This window comes from Lates calcarifer, linkage group LG17, assembly GCF_001640805.2.
Source record: "Lates calcarifer isolate ASB-BC8 linkage group LG17, TLL_Latcal_v3, whole genome shotgun sequence".
Taxonomy (NCBI): Eukaryota; Metazoa; Chordata; class Actinopteri; family Centropomidae; genus Lates; species Lates calcarifer.
The window spans coordinates 5,775,607-5,790,048 of record NC_066849.1 but is presented as its reverse complement, the minus strand read 5'-3'; the positions used below and the strand labels follow the sequence as shown (position 1 = coordinate 5,790,048).

The following is a 14,442-nucleotide window of genomic DNA, read 5'->3' as shown; positions in this document are numbered from 1 at the left end:
TGATGAATCAAATAACACAGATTAGTTTATAACAGTGGCACATGTTGGATTATTTGCTTGGATAATTAAGACATTCAACATTTTAATAGGCTGACATTTTACTGTGTTAAGAAAAACTGGAGGTCTCCACAGCAGCGTTTCAGCCATCAGCAACATTGTAAAGTTCACAACGGTGGAATTTAATACAAGGTGACTGGATTAGACATGTAGATGTCAAACTCAGTACTAAATATTATCTAAATTTACCAGATATACATTTTATACATATGGTATGGTATACTTTACAGTAGTGTGCAAACATAATGTGAGTGTGATCAGCTTTATTAAGGCTAAAGTTCATGTCTCATATCATGAGCGGACTAGTGAGGCCAGGTACACCCACACAGAAAGGACGTTATTAGGGTAGGGGTGCACGTACACAGCCAGGGCAAACTCCACATTTGATGCCTGAATATTGTGAACTCCAGTGCTGTACACTGCCTCTATGATGGGACGGATCTCAGAGAAAGGCAGATGCAGGGGGAATCCTGAAATCTAAAAAGAAACACATGTCTGTTAGTGTTAATTTATGATGCGTGTCCAAGTGAGATCATATGCCTTTACAGAGCAGAAACTACTCTATCACTGAAATGATGGATTGATTACTGATTATATCATACGGTGACTCAGCTTAGTATCTGTTTTTTTTAGAGTCACACCCATTTCAGGCTTACCCTGTTGTCTCCCAGCAGACTCTGCAACTCGTGGCGGTGCCCCTCAGCCATGTCCCGCCCCCCACTCAGCTCCAGTTTGGGCAGGAATTGTTTGAGGGTGGTGGTGCAGTAGCGGTTCCAACGGGTTGGGTGACGAGGGCGCCACTCCATGATCTTCTCCTTCAGGATCTTTTCAATTCTGTGGAGAGTGAGACATGTTTTGCCTAATGTGAAACTAGTCAAACTTTTTTTTTTACAAGACTCTGTGTTAGTTTTCAAGTCAGCAGCCACAACTTGCCTGTCCTGAAGCTCTGTTGCAGCTGCTTTGTCAACACGTCGATACACCAGCTCCTCTGGCTGAAGACAATTAGATTAAGCAGAAACATTGACAACATAATCAGAAAACCTACTGTTAGACTACACAGAAATGTAGAACACTCACCTGTACACTGGACAGCCCAGGGTGGGAGAAGGATCGAGAGAAAAAGGGCTTCCACAATTTGGCTTTTGTGGTGTCAAAACTCATCCTCATTGGTGAGGCATATTCTTGAACATTGAACCACACCTAAATAAATCAGAGAATATTAAATTACCTGCTGCAAACAACAGGAAGTTATTAAAGAAGCAGAGTGAAATGTCCCTTTGTGAATAGTCAATTTAAAGTTGTATAGCTGCTCTCTCCTCACTCACATTGTCAGCATTGACCAGGCAACCAACTGTCTGCAGTGGGCAGAAGGTGTCATACTGGCCATAGTACTGACCACTGCTGGGATTCCAGATCAGGTAGCGGCTCTGCTCAAAGGTCAGGACATATGCTGTGGGTCCCTGAAAGATTAAAGATATAAGAAATATAAGTACCGCTACAGGAGGCCTCAAACTTTTAACTCGGTGACTAATAAAAAAGTGGAAAATATTTTGTTTCCCACCTCTGGTATAGCAGTGCCTATGATCAGCCAGGCTTTCTTGCCCATAGACAGAAAGAAGTTGCACAACAGTACAGCATGTTCTTCTTCATCTCCTGCTAGGAGGGTGAGGAATTGCTATAAACAAGAAGAGGAAACACAAGGCGCTATAAGACGGGCATTTCCCTCCTTTCATAATCAGAATATCTCAAAGGAAGTTTACTCACATCACAGGTGCTCCACAGGTCACAGGCACCAGAAAACGAAACCCTGTCTGGCAGAGAAGGGATGAGGGAGACAAATCGGGCAACCAGGCCCTGTAGAGGGAGAGAGTGAGTGGATCCAAATAAATGCGCACTACATAGAGGTGACAGAGCAGCATTCTACATACTGACCTACATTCAGTGCAACCATACTGACCGTAGCTTCCTGGGGGTTATTAGGGTATGCATCCAGTAACTCCTGTGGAGGGTTGAGTGGTCGAATGTATCGTGTGATGAAGACTGTCTTCCCATTGAGGTCTATGACTGTGGTAATGCAGGGTCGGTCTGGATATCCCTGTGCTGCATCTCTCTCGAATCTCTCTGAAGCCTGCAGTAGACGCTCATCCTCCTGGCTGTCAAACTGCACAAAAAGGTCAAAACTTAACTGTAGATGAATATGGGTCAGCACTGTGTAAATGAACTGATATGGCTGTCATGAATTTGAGATTTGGGTGAGTAGTTGAGTAAAAGAGGACGAGTGTTCTAATGTACTTTTACCTGCACTTCCTTTATCTAGTACATGCAGCAGAGCAAAATCAAGTAAGTGATACAAAAGGACGACAGACATAAGAAAAGATTAATATGTGGATGTAAAACCTCTCTAGTTAAACACATACACACTAATATGTTAAAATATGACAAAAAGAAACTTATTTAAAGACATAAATGAACTGAAACAAACGAACACAGTGATGCAGACTGAGAACTAAAGAGCTGACACAATCCATCCTCGAGGTTAGCACCTGGACACGACTTACCTTCTCCCGAATAGACTCCCCTGGCACCAGCTGAGGTTCGATGGTGATGAACACTGTGATAAATGCTCCCTCACTTAGGCTCCGCAAAATATCATAACCCCCACTGTTGCCATGGCTCCGCTCCTTACTGTACCCCAGCAGCACTGCTGGTGTGTTCACCTTGAATGTTCCATCAATCTGCCAAATGGAAGTGAAAAGAGCAGCAGTTCAGGCAGTCAGTGTTATTTTCAGTAAACAAGGCTACAACATCTGCTACTAAATACATAATATGGACTCTCACCCTGGACTGAGAATATATGGTGCTGAAGGGAATCTTGACTGAGCCTAACCAGTGCTTCTCTGCCCGGGTGTGTGTTGTTCCTCTGTCTTTGTCAGTCTGAAACGCAGAACACTGCAGTTAAAGGAACATGTGCTTGCGTAAATAATGTGAGTGAGCTGGGAGAAATGGAGAGTCGCAGTGTTCTACTCACCACTCCAGTCTCATAAACCACCTCATCAAATATGTTGATGAAGACCTCATCTTTGACGGACTGCAAGCTAGCAGTGCTGTAGTCACCATTCGGGGCACTATAGAGAAGAAGAAGGGCAGTTTACCAAATCAGCTAGTTTATGAGCACACAGTCTGAGGAAATGTGTCCACATCGCAGACAGAGTAGATAAAGTAGATCCATAAAAACTGACTTGGAATTGGCCATAAGTAACACGGTGCCCATTAAACACTGACATCTCACCAGCAATTCTGGACTAGCATGGAGCATCTCTGAAGTATTTGTTCTGGAATCATTTTCAGTGGAATATTTTCAGCACGGTAATACTTTATGAATACTGCCTCCTGAGAATATTTATGATGTACTTACTAAGAACTGGGAGCTATTAAATAAGTCAACTTTCATTCAATATTCCTGACACAGTCTCAACTAGGTATACACATTACAAGTTCCTGGTTGTACAGGTGCAATCCTAAAACTACAAGTCACGAAAAAAATCAAGCTATTAAATGCACTGTTGTTCACCTGAAAGGCAGCTGTAGCTCCTCATTCCAGCAGGGGTTTGGCCCGTCTGCTGTGGTTGTCTGAAGCACTGTGCGCTGGAAGGAAACCTCTACAAATGGCCTCACTTGTACCTACATCACAGAAAACACACACATACAATACATAGAAAACACAGATCATACAGATCAGACTGCTGCCAGCTCTGCAGTAAGGTAGAGGTGTATTTTACCTGGCCAAAGAGCCAGTCGCTGCCCTGGATGGTCTGAGGCGACTGCCCTGGTTTACTGAAATAAAAACAAATAAAGTTCAACATTCTTTCTGCAAAATCATCACGTCAGAAATACAAGTTCTTATGAACAATTCTGAGGGTAAATAAAGATTTTCATTCTGTTCTTAAGTACTGTGAATTGGACTGGGTGTGCTGAAGACTCACTTGCTCTGGGGTCTGCGGACGGGGATGTCATAGGCCCGGATGATGTTGATGAGCAGTTTGATGTCTCCGTCTGACAGATTCTGAGCCGTCACCTTCTTCCTTTCTTTCCTCTGAGGTTTCAGCGGCCGCTTGGGTTCAGCCAACTTGAAAAGGTTGAGCCCCAGAATCCTGGTTGTCACAACATTTAAATTAACATCAGACAGAATGCCAGTTATTTATCAACCAAACACAAAGATGTTTGATTTAAAGTGTGGGATGTGGGATGATATTACCACTGACAGTACTAAGTCCCTCCAGGTATTTGTGATTTTATAGTCGCATTACTGATGTGTAGAGTGTTTATCGCAACATATTATTCTCAGGTGACTTTTAATGATGACTAACTGGTTTATACTGTGCTTCTTGATATGTATCTACTGTGCATTACTGCAATATATATAACAATATAATATATAATAATAGATCAACTCCACTCCTTTCTTTGTTCTTTTCATCATAGCAGCTGAAACAAGATTACATAATTGCAAATAGGCAAAACTTTGCATTGTTATAAGTAACTATTATATTATGAATTTATAATACATTATAAATTACCTCTGCATTAAAATGTTGTTTAGCAAAATTATTAGGAACAAACACAATGGAGCCCAAAGAGAAGGCAAAAATTAATTTCCTCCAAATTCCAACAAGGACTGAATACTACAAGAGGTCGACGGTCACTACTGATACTGGTACTGACACTCAGGGTTCAAACTAAATGGAGAACAGAGACACAGAGGATGGGAGAAAAAGAAAGAAACTCTAAGCACATACCCAGGACCTGCACCACTGTTAAAAATGCATAGCAGAAGAATAGCAGAAAAATGGGACAAAAATTATAACATTCACTCTCTATAATGAAAAAAAATGTGCAGAGTACCACCCAACAGTGTGACTGTGATTGTACATGATGATGTATAAATCTGCTCGAATGCCATCAAAGTATGAAATTAAATTCTGGTTTTCTGTTATCACATCCACATGTTGCGAGACCTGCTCTAAAACACTGCCTTGAACAGTTCCAGAGAACAGTATTACTCAGCCAGGGGAATGCAGTGTTGAGCGCAAGATCAAACAGGCCGAAGCAGCATCAGGCCAAGAAACATACTTACATCAGCCTGTGATTTATATATACCCTGTCACTCTTTCTGATAGGTTGATTTGGCTGTTGATCCCACAGTTCAAGTTAATCCAAGTTATCTAACCTTTTCCTCTACAAATGGAGCAGGGAGTTCGGGCAATCTTTGTCATTTTTCAACTCTTTTTGACAAGAAGAATAAGAGTGGGATATACAGAAATGATCAATTACAATACAGAAAGTAGAACTGTTGAGTGGAAAGAAAGACATATCCTTATGTGACATGTAACATGCATAACTGTGAGAGATGGGGCTTAAAAGTGACACTATTTAGTCAGTTAATAATGGCCGGGGAAGTATTTACCCAATGCTTGGTATCTCCTCTTCAACCACTAAATCAGACAGGAGGTAGTGATGCTTGGCAAGAAGAAATCTGTTGATGACTGATTCTTGAATCTATGGGAAAATGAAAAACAAAAAAATGCTACACTGAGTGCTTTCGTGTACTAAATAGTAGTGCAAAAACATGTTTACATCAGATGTGTCTGTTCACCTTCTGAAGGTATTTGGCAACTAAAGCTCTGTGTGAATCCAGATGTTCTTTGGTGTCGATTATTTCTCCTTCCTTCAGTCTCTTCTCATAATCCTGAAATTATTTTAACCAAAGTAAAAAAAAAAAAAAAAGGAATTAGCTTAACGAAGAACTAATAAATCTTCATATTGCCATGATATCTGTACAATATATAAATATTTGGAAGGCTGACCTGGAACACCTTATCAGTGACCTCCCTCTCCAGAGCAGGAACACATTTGTAATTTCGAAACTCTGCAACTTCTTGGTTCCTGAGCCTGAGCAGGCGAAATCTTCTGGACCTCTCAAGTTCTTCATCAGTCACAAAGTTAAACTCCTCCTGGAGCTGCTCTAGACGAAAGTACTCCGGAGCAGTCACCTCTCCACTACTGGCCACCTGGTGAAGCACAGACACAAAGACAGAATGTTTCATTACAAAAATGAGAAACTTCAAGTCTCCTGGGTTGTTGAGACTTCTTCATTATGCACAGTACTGTGTTCTCACTTTTAGCAGCTGCATGATGGAGGAATTTTTTGGATCGTTCGGGTCCAGTCGTGACTGTGTTGCCCACTCCCCAATTTTCTTCATGTCATAGAGTCCAGATGCCCCAATATATGATACAGCATCAAGACGGCCCAAGCCACTAAAACACAGAGACAGAAAAAGATTAATATTACTAAAAACTACTGTCGTTTCAATTTTTATCTATATAGCGCCAATTCACAACAGAAGTTATCTCAAGGCACTCGTTTGATAGTTTGTTACACAGACAACATTAGTAACAGACTTACAGAACCAAAACAGGTGTTTGGCCATGTTTTAGCCCATAAACACTTCAAACACAATACATAACTAAGGACTATTTTCTTAAGCATACTGTAAGTTATGTATTTGCATTAACAATCAATGAGCCTTGCGATCCATTTATGAGCTATGTTATCAGAAAATATGACTGAAAATACAAACAATAAGCAACATGGGAATGTTTGTAGCAATATCTTGCATTAATACTAATGTCTCTATTCAGTGTTTCCCACAAGCTCTTGAAAGGATCAATGCTAAAGACTTTTGATTACCTGTATTAAACAAGTTTCAAGTCTAAGCAAGTTGCCAAGTTTATGTCATGATGACATAAACTGAAACCACGGGCTGGCGAGAGAGTAGGAAAATGCATTCATGAATATAAACACCTGTGGTATTCTTAGAACAATGGTCAGCAGGGATTTAAATCATACCGGATTTGTAGCTTAAGGGCTAAAGCATGCAAAACCACCAATGCTGTCCTTGAAACTACCTGTGCATGCCGCCAGGTTGTTGAGACACAGGAGGGGCAAGTGGGACATCGTCCTCCCCGATTCCCCAGGAAACACAGCATGACAGCTTACCAGAGGTCAGCAGGGTCTGTTTGTTACTGCCATCGGCCTCAAAGGAGAGGGGGACATCTGACAAGGCATACAGAGAGAGAGACAGGAGGACGGGGACTCAATGACAAGCTGATGAGTTACTGAAATATAAGGCTTTCTTATAGTGGGACTATATTTGTGAGCTGCTGTCAAATTAAGACATTTACCGCTTCCAACTCCCTCGTGGTCAAACATCACCCTCTGGTTGCTGCTAAACTCAAATTCCTCAAGAGGGACGCCACCAGTCAAGACTGATGGTTCTGGCACTGGGACAAACACTTGAGCCAGGAGGGAACACGATGATCCAATCTCCTCAAATACCTGCCCATAAACAGTACACAGCCACACACATGCTGAAATGATGAGAAAGGAATACAGTTCCCAAAACTGCCTATCAGTGGCAGCATATTTAATATATATGTACTGTACCTGCAAATTGATACTTTGGGGACAGTTTACGATCTTGAGATTGAAAATCTGACCAAAGTGCACTCTGAAATCAGTGTTCAGGGAGCGGCTGTCGGTTCGGGAAACCTCTTTATCATTGTACAGGATCTTGATGAAAAGAGAGCGCCTTGCAACATCCTCTCTTCGCGCTATTTCAGCCCTAGAACAGGGAGAAAACAAAAGTGATGAAAAACCTCCACAGTACCACCGTGAGAGTGTGGTTTGTCTTCCTAAGTCTGAGTGTAGAAAAGAAAGAAAAAAATCTGCCAGGAGGTGAGATCATTTCACTTTGTTTCAAATACAAATGAAGCTCTTTCACAATAGCCTTATTTTGTGTTGCAGTATCATGACATAAGTGTATGAGACTTTCTCCATTTTTCTGCTCGTACTTGGGACAGAGTTCACTGGCAGTGATGTTTCCAGAAGCAGACAGCTCAGGGATCAGGATGGACTCTCCTGGTTTCCTGCGTATCCTGGAGGCTTTCTCTCTGACTCGCTGCTCTATGGAATCAAAGTCTGGCTTCTCGGGAGGCTCCGGCTTTGGCGGTCCTTCTTCAAGGGGTCCCTCTGATTCGCTCAACTCCTGGTCTTCATCTTCTTCTTCTGTGTCGTTCTGTGCCTGGCCCTTCTTCTTCTTCTTTTTCTTCTTCTTCTTGGCTTTCTGAAAACAGTGGACATGAAATATATGTGTAGGCATCAGTATACTCATTCATGCAGACAATATTTGAGGTTATCCAGATTTCAAACTGACTAATCTATATAAATACTAAATAGGTAGGCACCTGTTTTCTTCTTGAGAGCTTCCACTCCTCCAGTTGTTTCTTGTACTCAGCCAGCTTCCTCTGATAATCCTCCTCACTCTCAGCCTCCAATTCCACAACCTCTGCAAAGATTTCATCCTCATATTCCTGCTCATCTGAAGCCTGGTCTACAGTCTCTCTGGAACCAATGTGGACAATATAGCACATTAGTAACATGGATACAAGAATTTGTGAACACTTTAATAGGACACATTATTCAGTAAATATTTGTTATGGTTATGAATACAGCAATATCAGATTGAATTTGGGAAAAGCACAGATATTGACCTTCTGAGGTAGAGCTTGTAAGGTGTGTTGGTGAACTTCTGAAACTCTCTCAGGGCTTTGATTTCCTTCCACACTTTAACTATGTTCTTCAAAAGAGTCCGGTCTTTCTCCTGCTCACTGTCTCGCAGTTGCCGGGTGTTTCTACGATATTCAGGGGGACAAACACACAGCAGGATTATTGATTGTCATAGTGCAAAAGGTGATGTACATGCTTGTAGGCTGAACAGGACTGGAATGGGAGATGGTCCGGGGAACTCACCGAACCTCCAGACTGTACTCAGATATCCTCTGCTGCATGGCCTGAGTGAGGCTCTGTCCGCCATGGATCTCGAGCATATTCCGCAGTGCACTCCTCAATCCATTTAACTGCAGCAGACACAAAACATACTCAATATACAATATGTGGCCTCTTCAAGAATGCAAGGAAGTTTTACAGTGATGATAGCTTTACTATGCAGATGCAGTCAGCTGGTGGAGTTTACCTTATCAGTAAGGTGTCCTGTGAGGTTATTATGCTGCCTGGTGAGGTACTGATCATAGAGCTGAGCTAGACGGGCGCCCAGGACGTGTTCACGACTGAAGAGCGGGTGATGGGAGAAGATCAGCCCAGAAACGTCAACATCCAGCTGGTAGTCTCCCTCTGGATCAGCTGCACCAGTGATGTACAGATTTGCATACTTGGACTTAAGCGCCTGTGGGATTGAATAACATTATCCATCATGCAATGAAATATAATCAGTGCCTATGCTTTGCTTGCGTGTCTACGTATGTGTGCAAGCTTAAAGGACGCATGAAATAGTTGGCAGGATTAATAACATCATTGGGGATAGCTGTGATGAAAAGTCATTCGTGACAACAACGTATCATCAACACCCAACTGAACTACAATGAACACTGTGGTTTTTACATGATCACATATGACAGTGTGCCTGTCTCCTGAACAAAAAGAAATAAATACATGTGAGGATCTTTGATGATACTGAGGGGATGCACGGTTTCCCACTCAGACACTCCCAACCAGTGAACCAGATCTGAACACTGCTTTGGATCTGTGTTGGTTCGTTCAGAGTTTACATATTTGTCATAGTTTGGCTCTACTGACAATCAAGCCACTGCCAAATTTGAGATTAAAGAATAATATCTAGAAATGGCTGCTTCTCATAAGGACGCAGATGGACCATGCGATCTGATGGAACTGAATAATAATAATACACACCTAACCATCCCTCATGAATCAATGGATAACATCACTATTTTTACCAGAGCTGAAACAAATAGTCCATTAATTGATTAGTTCATCAACTTTAGCTCTTTTGGTAACAGATTTTTTGTTTTGTCATTTCTCCAGGTAAAAATAATAAACATTTAATGGGTCTAAACTTGTCTTTAGAGCTTAAACAATTTGTCTTTTTAATTAATCAGCAACTAGATAACAAGTAATTTTTCAGCAAATATACAAAACATAACCTGGTTCTACTTTGACATGTGTGTGAGAATAAACTGAATATCTCTGAGAACTGGACAGTTGGCCAAACAAAATAACCAATCTGAGAGCATCATCTGGGGCTTTAGGAAACTGTAATGGACAATCTTCACCATTGTTATGACATTTCAGAGACCAAACAAGAAATTGAGAAAATGCTCAGCAGATTAATTGATAATGAAAATAACCATTAGCTGCAGCTGCACTCTTGCAACTTGTTTCTTGCCAAAGCTAACATTAACACTAAAGGAAATGCAAATAAAAGCTAAGCATTCAATTTTGAGGCCAGGTCTTCTTTAAAGGAAACTTCACAGCTTGTATTAGTTTTAATGCCTACAATACCCAGTTGCAGTTTTCATGTAGCTATTTATCGTCTGTAGAGATGATATCACAGATGTGTAAGTCTCCACCTCTGCTCTATTCCCTGATAACAAACGCTCCCCTCCTCCCTGTTCCTTTGTACCAAATGCCAAACTGCCCTTTGGTTTTTTTTCAAAAAGGCAAAGGGGTTAGAGAACACTCAAATCTGAGGGCGCTGCAACACTTTTGTATATGAATGTGCACTGTCCTTTGGATGCGACAAATAGACGGGGTGATCGAAGTGTCGCAGTAGGTGTGTATCTGACCTTCCTGTATACAGTCTGCAGTGCAGGATCCAGGTCCTCCTCCATGTGGAAGAGAGGGGGTCTTGTGGATGATTCCTTTATGGGATCAGGCAGAGCCATAATCCTGCCATCATCTCCAAACCACTTCTTTCCCTTGACAAATAATGAGACAGACATGTTTTAGAGGGGGCTCAGAGCCAGTGACACTGTTGAGCTGTCTGGCATGTTGGTTGAGATTACCTCTTCCATTTTCAAAATACGGTTCTCCAGAATGTTCTCATTAGTCAGCGATACAGGGGGCCTCTCCCCTACATACAGACCCTCGTCCTCTAGATAACGAGGCTTCATGTTTTCAGGCAGTTTAATGGAGGTTGGAACTGTGACAATGATAAATAAAGGCAGATAGTCATTATCCTGAACAGAATACCAAAGCTGATGTAAGTATTTGAGAATAGTGGGTGTGAATCAGGTGGTTTAATGTGTAACTGAATACCTGTTCGAAAACTTGGCGTAAAGAAAAGCTCGCTTTCTCTCTCTCTCTGAATAAGTTTTCGGTACCCAACGTACTCTGCTTTCCTCACTTCCAGGAAGTCTTGGGACGACTGTTCAATGACAAATAAATCTTCCTCTTCATCCCGTACAAGGGGAGCTTCTTCACTCTGAGGCAGGACAAAGAACATGAGGCACTTGGAACCTACTTGTGTCTTATGCAACTGCAGCTACAAACAGGTGGAAATAATCAGGATAAGACACACACTGTGGATGCACATTAAGATAATGCAACAGATCAAAGAGGGAGAAATGCAATAAATACGGTCCTAATACGCACACTGAGCAACAAAATGTCAAATTAAATGTTCAGCACCCTCACATTGACATGTGTGTACAAGCATAGAAAATAATGACCTGAATGGACAATATAAATAGAGGCCCTGAGGTTTAATAGTATTTCTCATTTAATGTATGTAAACTTGGTACAATGTTGTGCCATATTGTTGGTGTCTTACCTGGTCTTCATTTTCATCCTGATTATCTTCATCTGCTTCACTATCTTGTTGCTCTCTAGCTTCATTTCCTCCTTCTCTGTCTCTGTCCTCCTCTGTTGCTGCTTTTTTCAGTTTTTTTCTTTTCCTGCTACTCCTCTCACTCCCATCCTGTGGATCTGGCTCAAAGTTGAAAGTAAAGAAATTGTATGCCTCCTCAGCAGTCGGCAAGCCTTTTTCTGCCTGTATTTGAAATAAATAAATATGTAAATACAACAATACAAATGATTTGTACATAAAAGAGTTTGTTTGTTTTTTAGGCCTCACTCGTCTTGCTGCTTCTCTGAACTTGACCCTGGTGCTGAGGTCCAGAGGGACATCATGTCTTCCTGCTCTGTCGGGGTCAACCTGTAAAACACTGGGAGTTAAACGTCCACTGCTGGGTTGTACCCTAAGGGGTACAATCACAGATAGACTGGGGTAGATGCTCACCTCTCTGTCAAACCTTGTTACAGTGTCTCTGTCTCTGAGGCTCTGTAGGCGACTGGCTGGCTCAAGCAAGGCCTCCTCCTGCTGAAGGCTCTCACCTTTAGACTGGGAAAACGAGAGGCCATTTATTATGCACCACTTTTCATCAAGGATTGTCAGTTGGCAGACATTTTTTATCAAACAAACATCTTTCAAATTCCATATACACAACAGCTGGTTTGCATGAGAAACAAAGGAAGTTGAACTTACTCTGGCTGCTCTCAGTCTCTCTTCCAAGCGCCGTGTTACAGAGTTGTCTAAATTCTGAGAGCCAGCAATATGCTGAATTCTTGAGGAGAGATCTAGAGGACGTCAGCATATCATGAAACAAAATTAAAATGTATTATTCAGTACTGTATAGGTCTGGTGATCAAACCTCAGTACTTACAGACTGAACCCAAATACGTCTAGTTTATACCCAATGTTGCCACTGAGTGCCTGATCATCTGCTAAGATTTGTTTCTTTTCAGACTTAGACAATCATTTTGTTATATTAAATTTTTTACTTACATTACTTACTTTTACTTGGGAAAAGCTGTTGTGTGGCTGCATTTTGACAAATTTGGCTCACTTTGTTGAGATGAAAGTGAAACAGCTCCATGCACTTCAAAATAAAGGATCAAAAGATCCAAAAAGTAAAAAAGGTTAGGTAGGGCACCAACCTCTCTGAGAACCAGGTGGAGGTCTGGACAAAACAACTGGGTCAGCTGCCTTCCCAGCTGACCCCTCATCTTCACTGTGAGGCTGAATGTTGGATATCTCTTCCACATCATCATCCTGAGCTGCAGACCGTTCCAGCAGCTGATATATAGCAAGAAATTGAGCAGTGATCAATACTTTTACTGTTAAAGCTGATAATTGGGTACAATTAAAGAATAAGGGCATGAGAACTGATGCTAGGGGAAGATGTACCCTTTTCTTCCGCCTCTGTCTTTGAGCCCTTAACGTGCGTTTCAGTGTCTCTCCTGCATCTTCGTCGCTGTCTTGAGGTTCCTTTTGTAGCACAAACTTAAAGTTATGACAAACAGCAACAGCAAAACTGCATTCATAAAGTGTACCTGCATCCACACTGCTATTAAAGCAAACTAAAGCTGAAAGAAGGGTCGTTGGTAGGGAGGAGACAGTAGAAAGGTTGATGTCGAGCAGCCAGCAGCGCACACAGGAGGGGAACTACAGGCTACAGCAACAGACACACACCAACCTTCATCGTGGTTTGTTGTTTCTCCTCACTCAACTTGGTAGACGGAACCAGAGCCTATAATATGATATATAATCTATGTATAATTACATTTGCTAAAACGTTAACAGCTCTCTTAACTGTGTTTCTAACTTTGAGTGTGTACAAATTGAGCCGCTCCCCCAGGTCATGTTGACTCTTGTCAAGGAGGGCTTCTGTTGGTTTGATGCTGGGTGAGGACGCTCTCGGTCCACAGTAACAATGAAGACTTAATGTTTACCTTGGACAGCAAACGTTTAGGTTAACTGTTATAATTTTACCTGAACGTCGTCGTCCTCATTTCTGTTTTTTACCAAAGTTTCTTGCAATGCACGCCCTTTCTTTCGCAGTTTTTCTCGAATATCACTAGAAGAGAAAGAGGCAGTCATTTTGAAGCAGAGCTAACGTTAGGTTAGCTTAGATAGCTAAGAGTGGCATTTCAGAGACGTGCAGCTACATTAGCGTGGATTATAACAAAAACCAAGGCAGGAACAAGTACCTTGAGGAGGCCAGGGTGACGGTGGTAGTTATCCTTAAACAAATTATCTGGTGTTTAAAGCGGCCCGACTATGTCTGTTGTTGTTGTGGGCTAATCTGTATTATAACCGGCGAACTTTCTGCACTGTATACATCCCTGTGCTCGTGTTGCTTGTGTTCGAGTTTGTAATTTTCCGAGCAAGATCTTTTCACTTAGCACCACTGCTGTTATCGCTGCCTAGTAACGAGATAAACTACTTCTCGACCTACCTTGGAAATAAGCGCCGGTGCAGCCTAACCCGCTCTCAGCTGTCCTCGATTTCCATTCGTGCGGTGGACTGTCAATCAAACAACTTGGTGACGTATTGTACCGTTTACTACGGGGTCCGAGAAGTCACAAATTAAATGCACTCTGCATAACACCAAGCAGGAATTCTCCCCTTGGCTGTTATGTTTGGCCCTCTTGCCAACACCAACATTACG

General features: G+C 41.9%; 1 protein-coding gene across 1 annotated transcript; it reads right to left on the bottom strand.

The window, feature by feature from the left end:
- Nucleotides 1-7: 7 nt before the first annotated feature.
- cc2d2a (coiled-coil and C2 domain containing 2A) lies at nucleotides 8-14,438 on the bottom strand. Its single transcript, XM_051077227.1, has 39 exons — nucleotides 14,427-14,438; nucleotides 13,982-14,049; nucleotides 13,764-13,848; nucleotides 13,468-13,521; nucleotides 13,179-13,259; nucleotides 12,929-13,067; nucleotides 12,477-12,568; nucleotides 12,231-12,332; nucleotides 12,066-12,146; nucleotides 11,763-11,981; nucleotides 11,249-11,414; nucleotides 10,996-11,132; nucleotides 10,777-10,908; nucleotides 9,150-9,359; nucleotides 8,927-9,033; nucleotides 8,668-8,808; nucleotides 8,362-8,518; nucleotides 7,969-8,240; nucleotides 7,562-7,739; nucleotides 7,300-7,453; nucleotides 7,024-7,171; nucleotides 6,234-6,372; nucleotides 5,922-6,125; nucleotides 5,711-5,803; nucleotides 5,522-5,613; nucleotides 4,041-4,208; nucleotides 3,837-3,891; nucleotides 3,629-3,738; nucleotides 3,086-3,182; nucleotides 2,896-2,991; nucleotides 2,616-2,792; nucleotides 2,015-2,218; nucleotides 1,822-1,911; nucleotides 1,619-1,732; nucleotides 1,383-1,517; nucleotides 1,135-1,257; nucleotides 991-1,049; nucleotides 714-891; nucleotides 8-534 (listed from the first exon to the last, which is right to left on the bottom strand). The coding sequence occupies exons 1-39, from the start codon at nucleotides 14,436-14,438 to the stop codon at nucleotides 349-351; spliced, it is 5,055 nt and encodes a 1,684-aa protein (XP_050933184.1). The 3' UTR covers nucleotides 8-348.
- Between the last annotated feature and the right edge of the window lie 4 nt (nucleotides 14,439-14,442).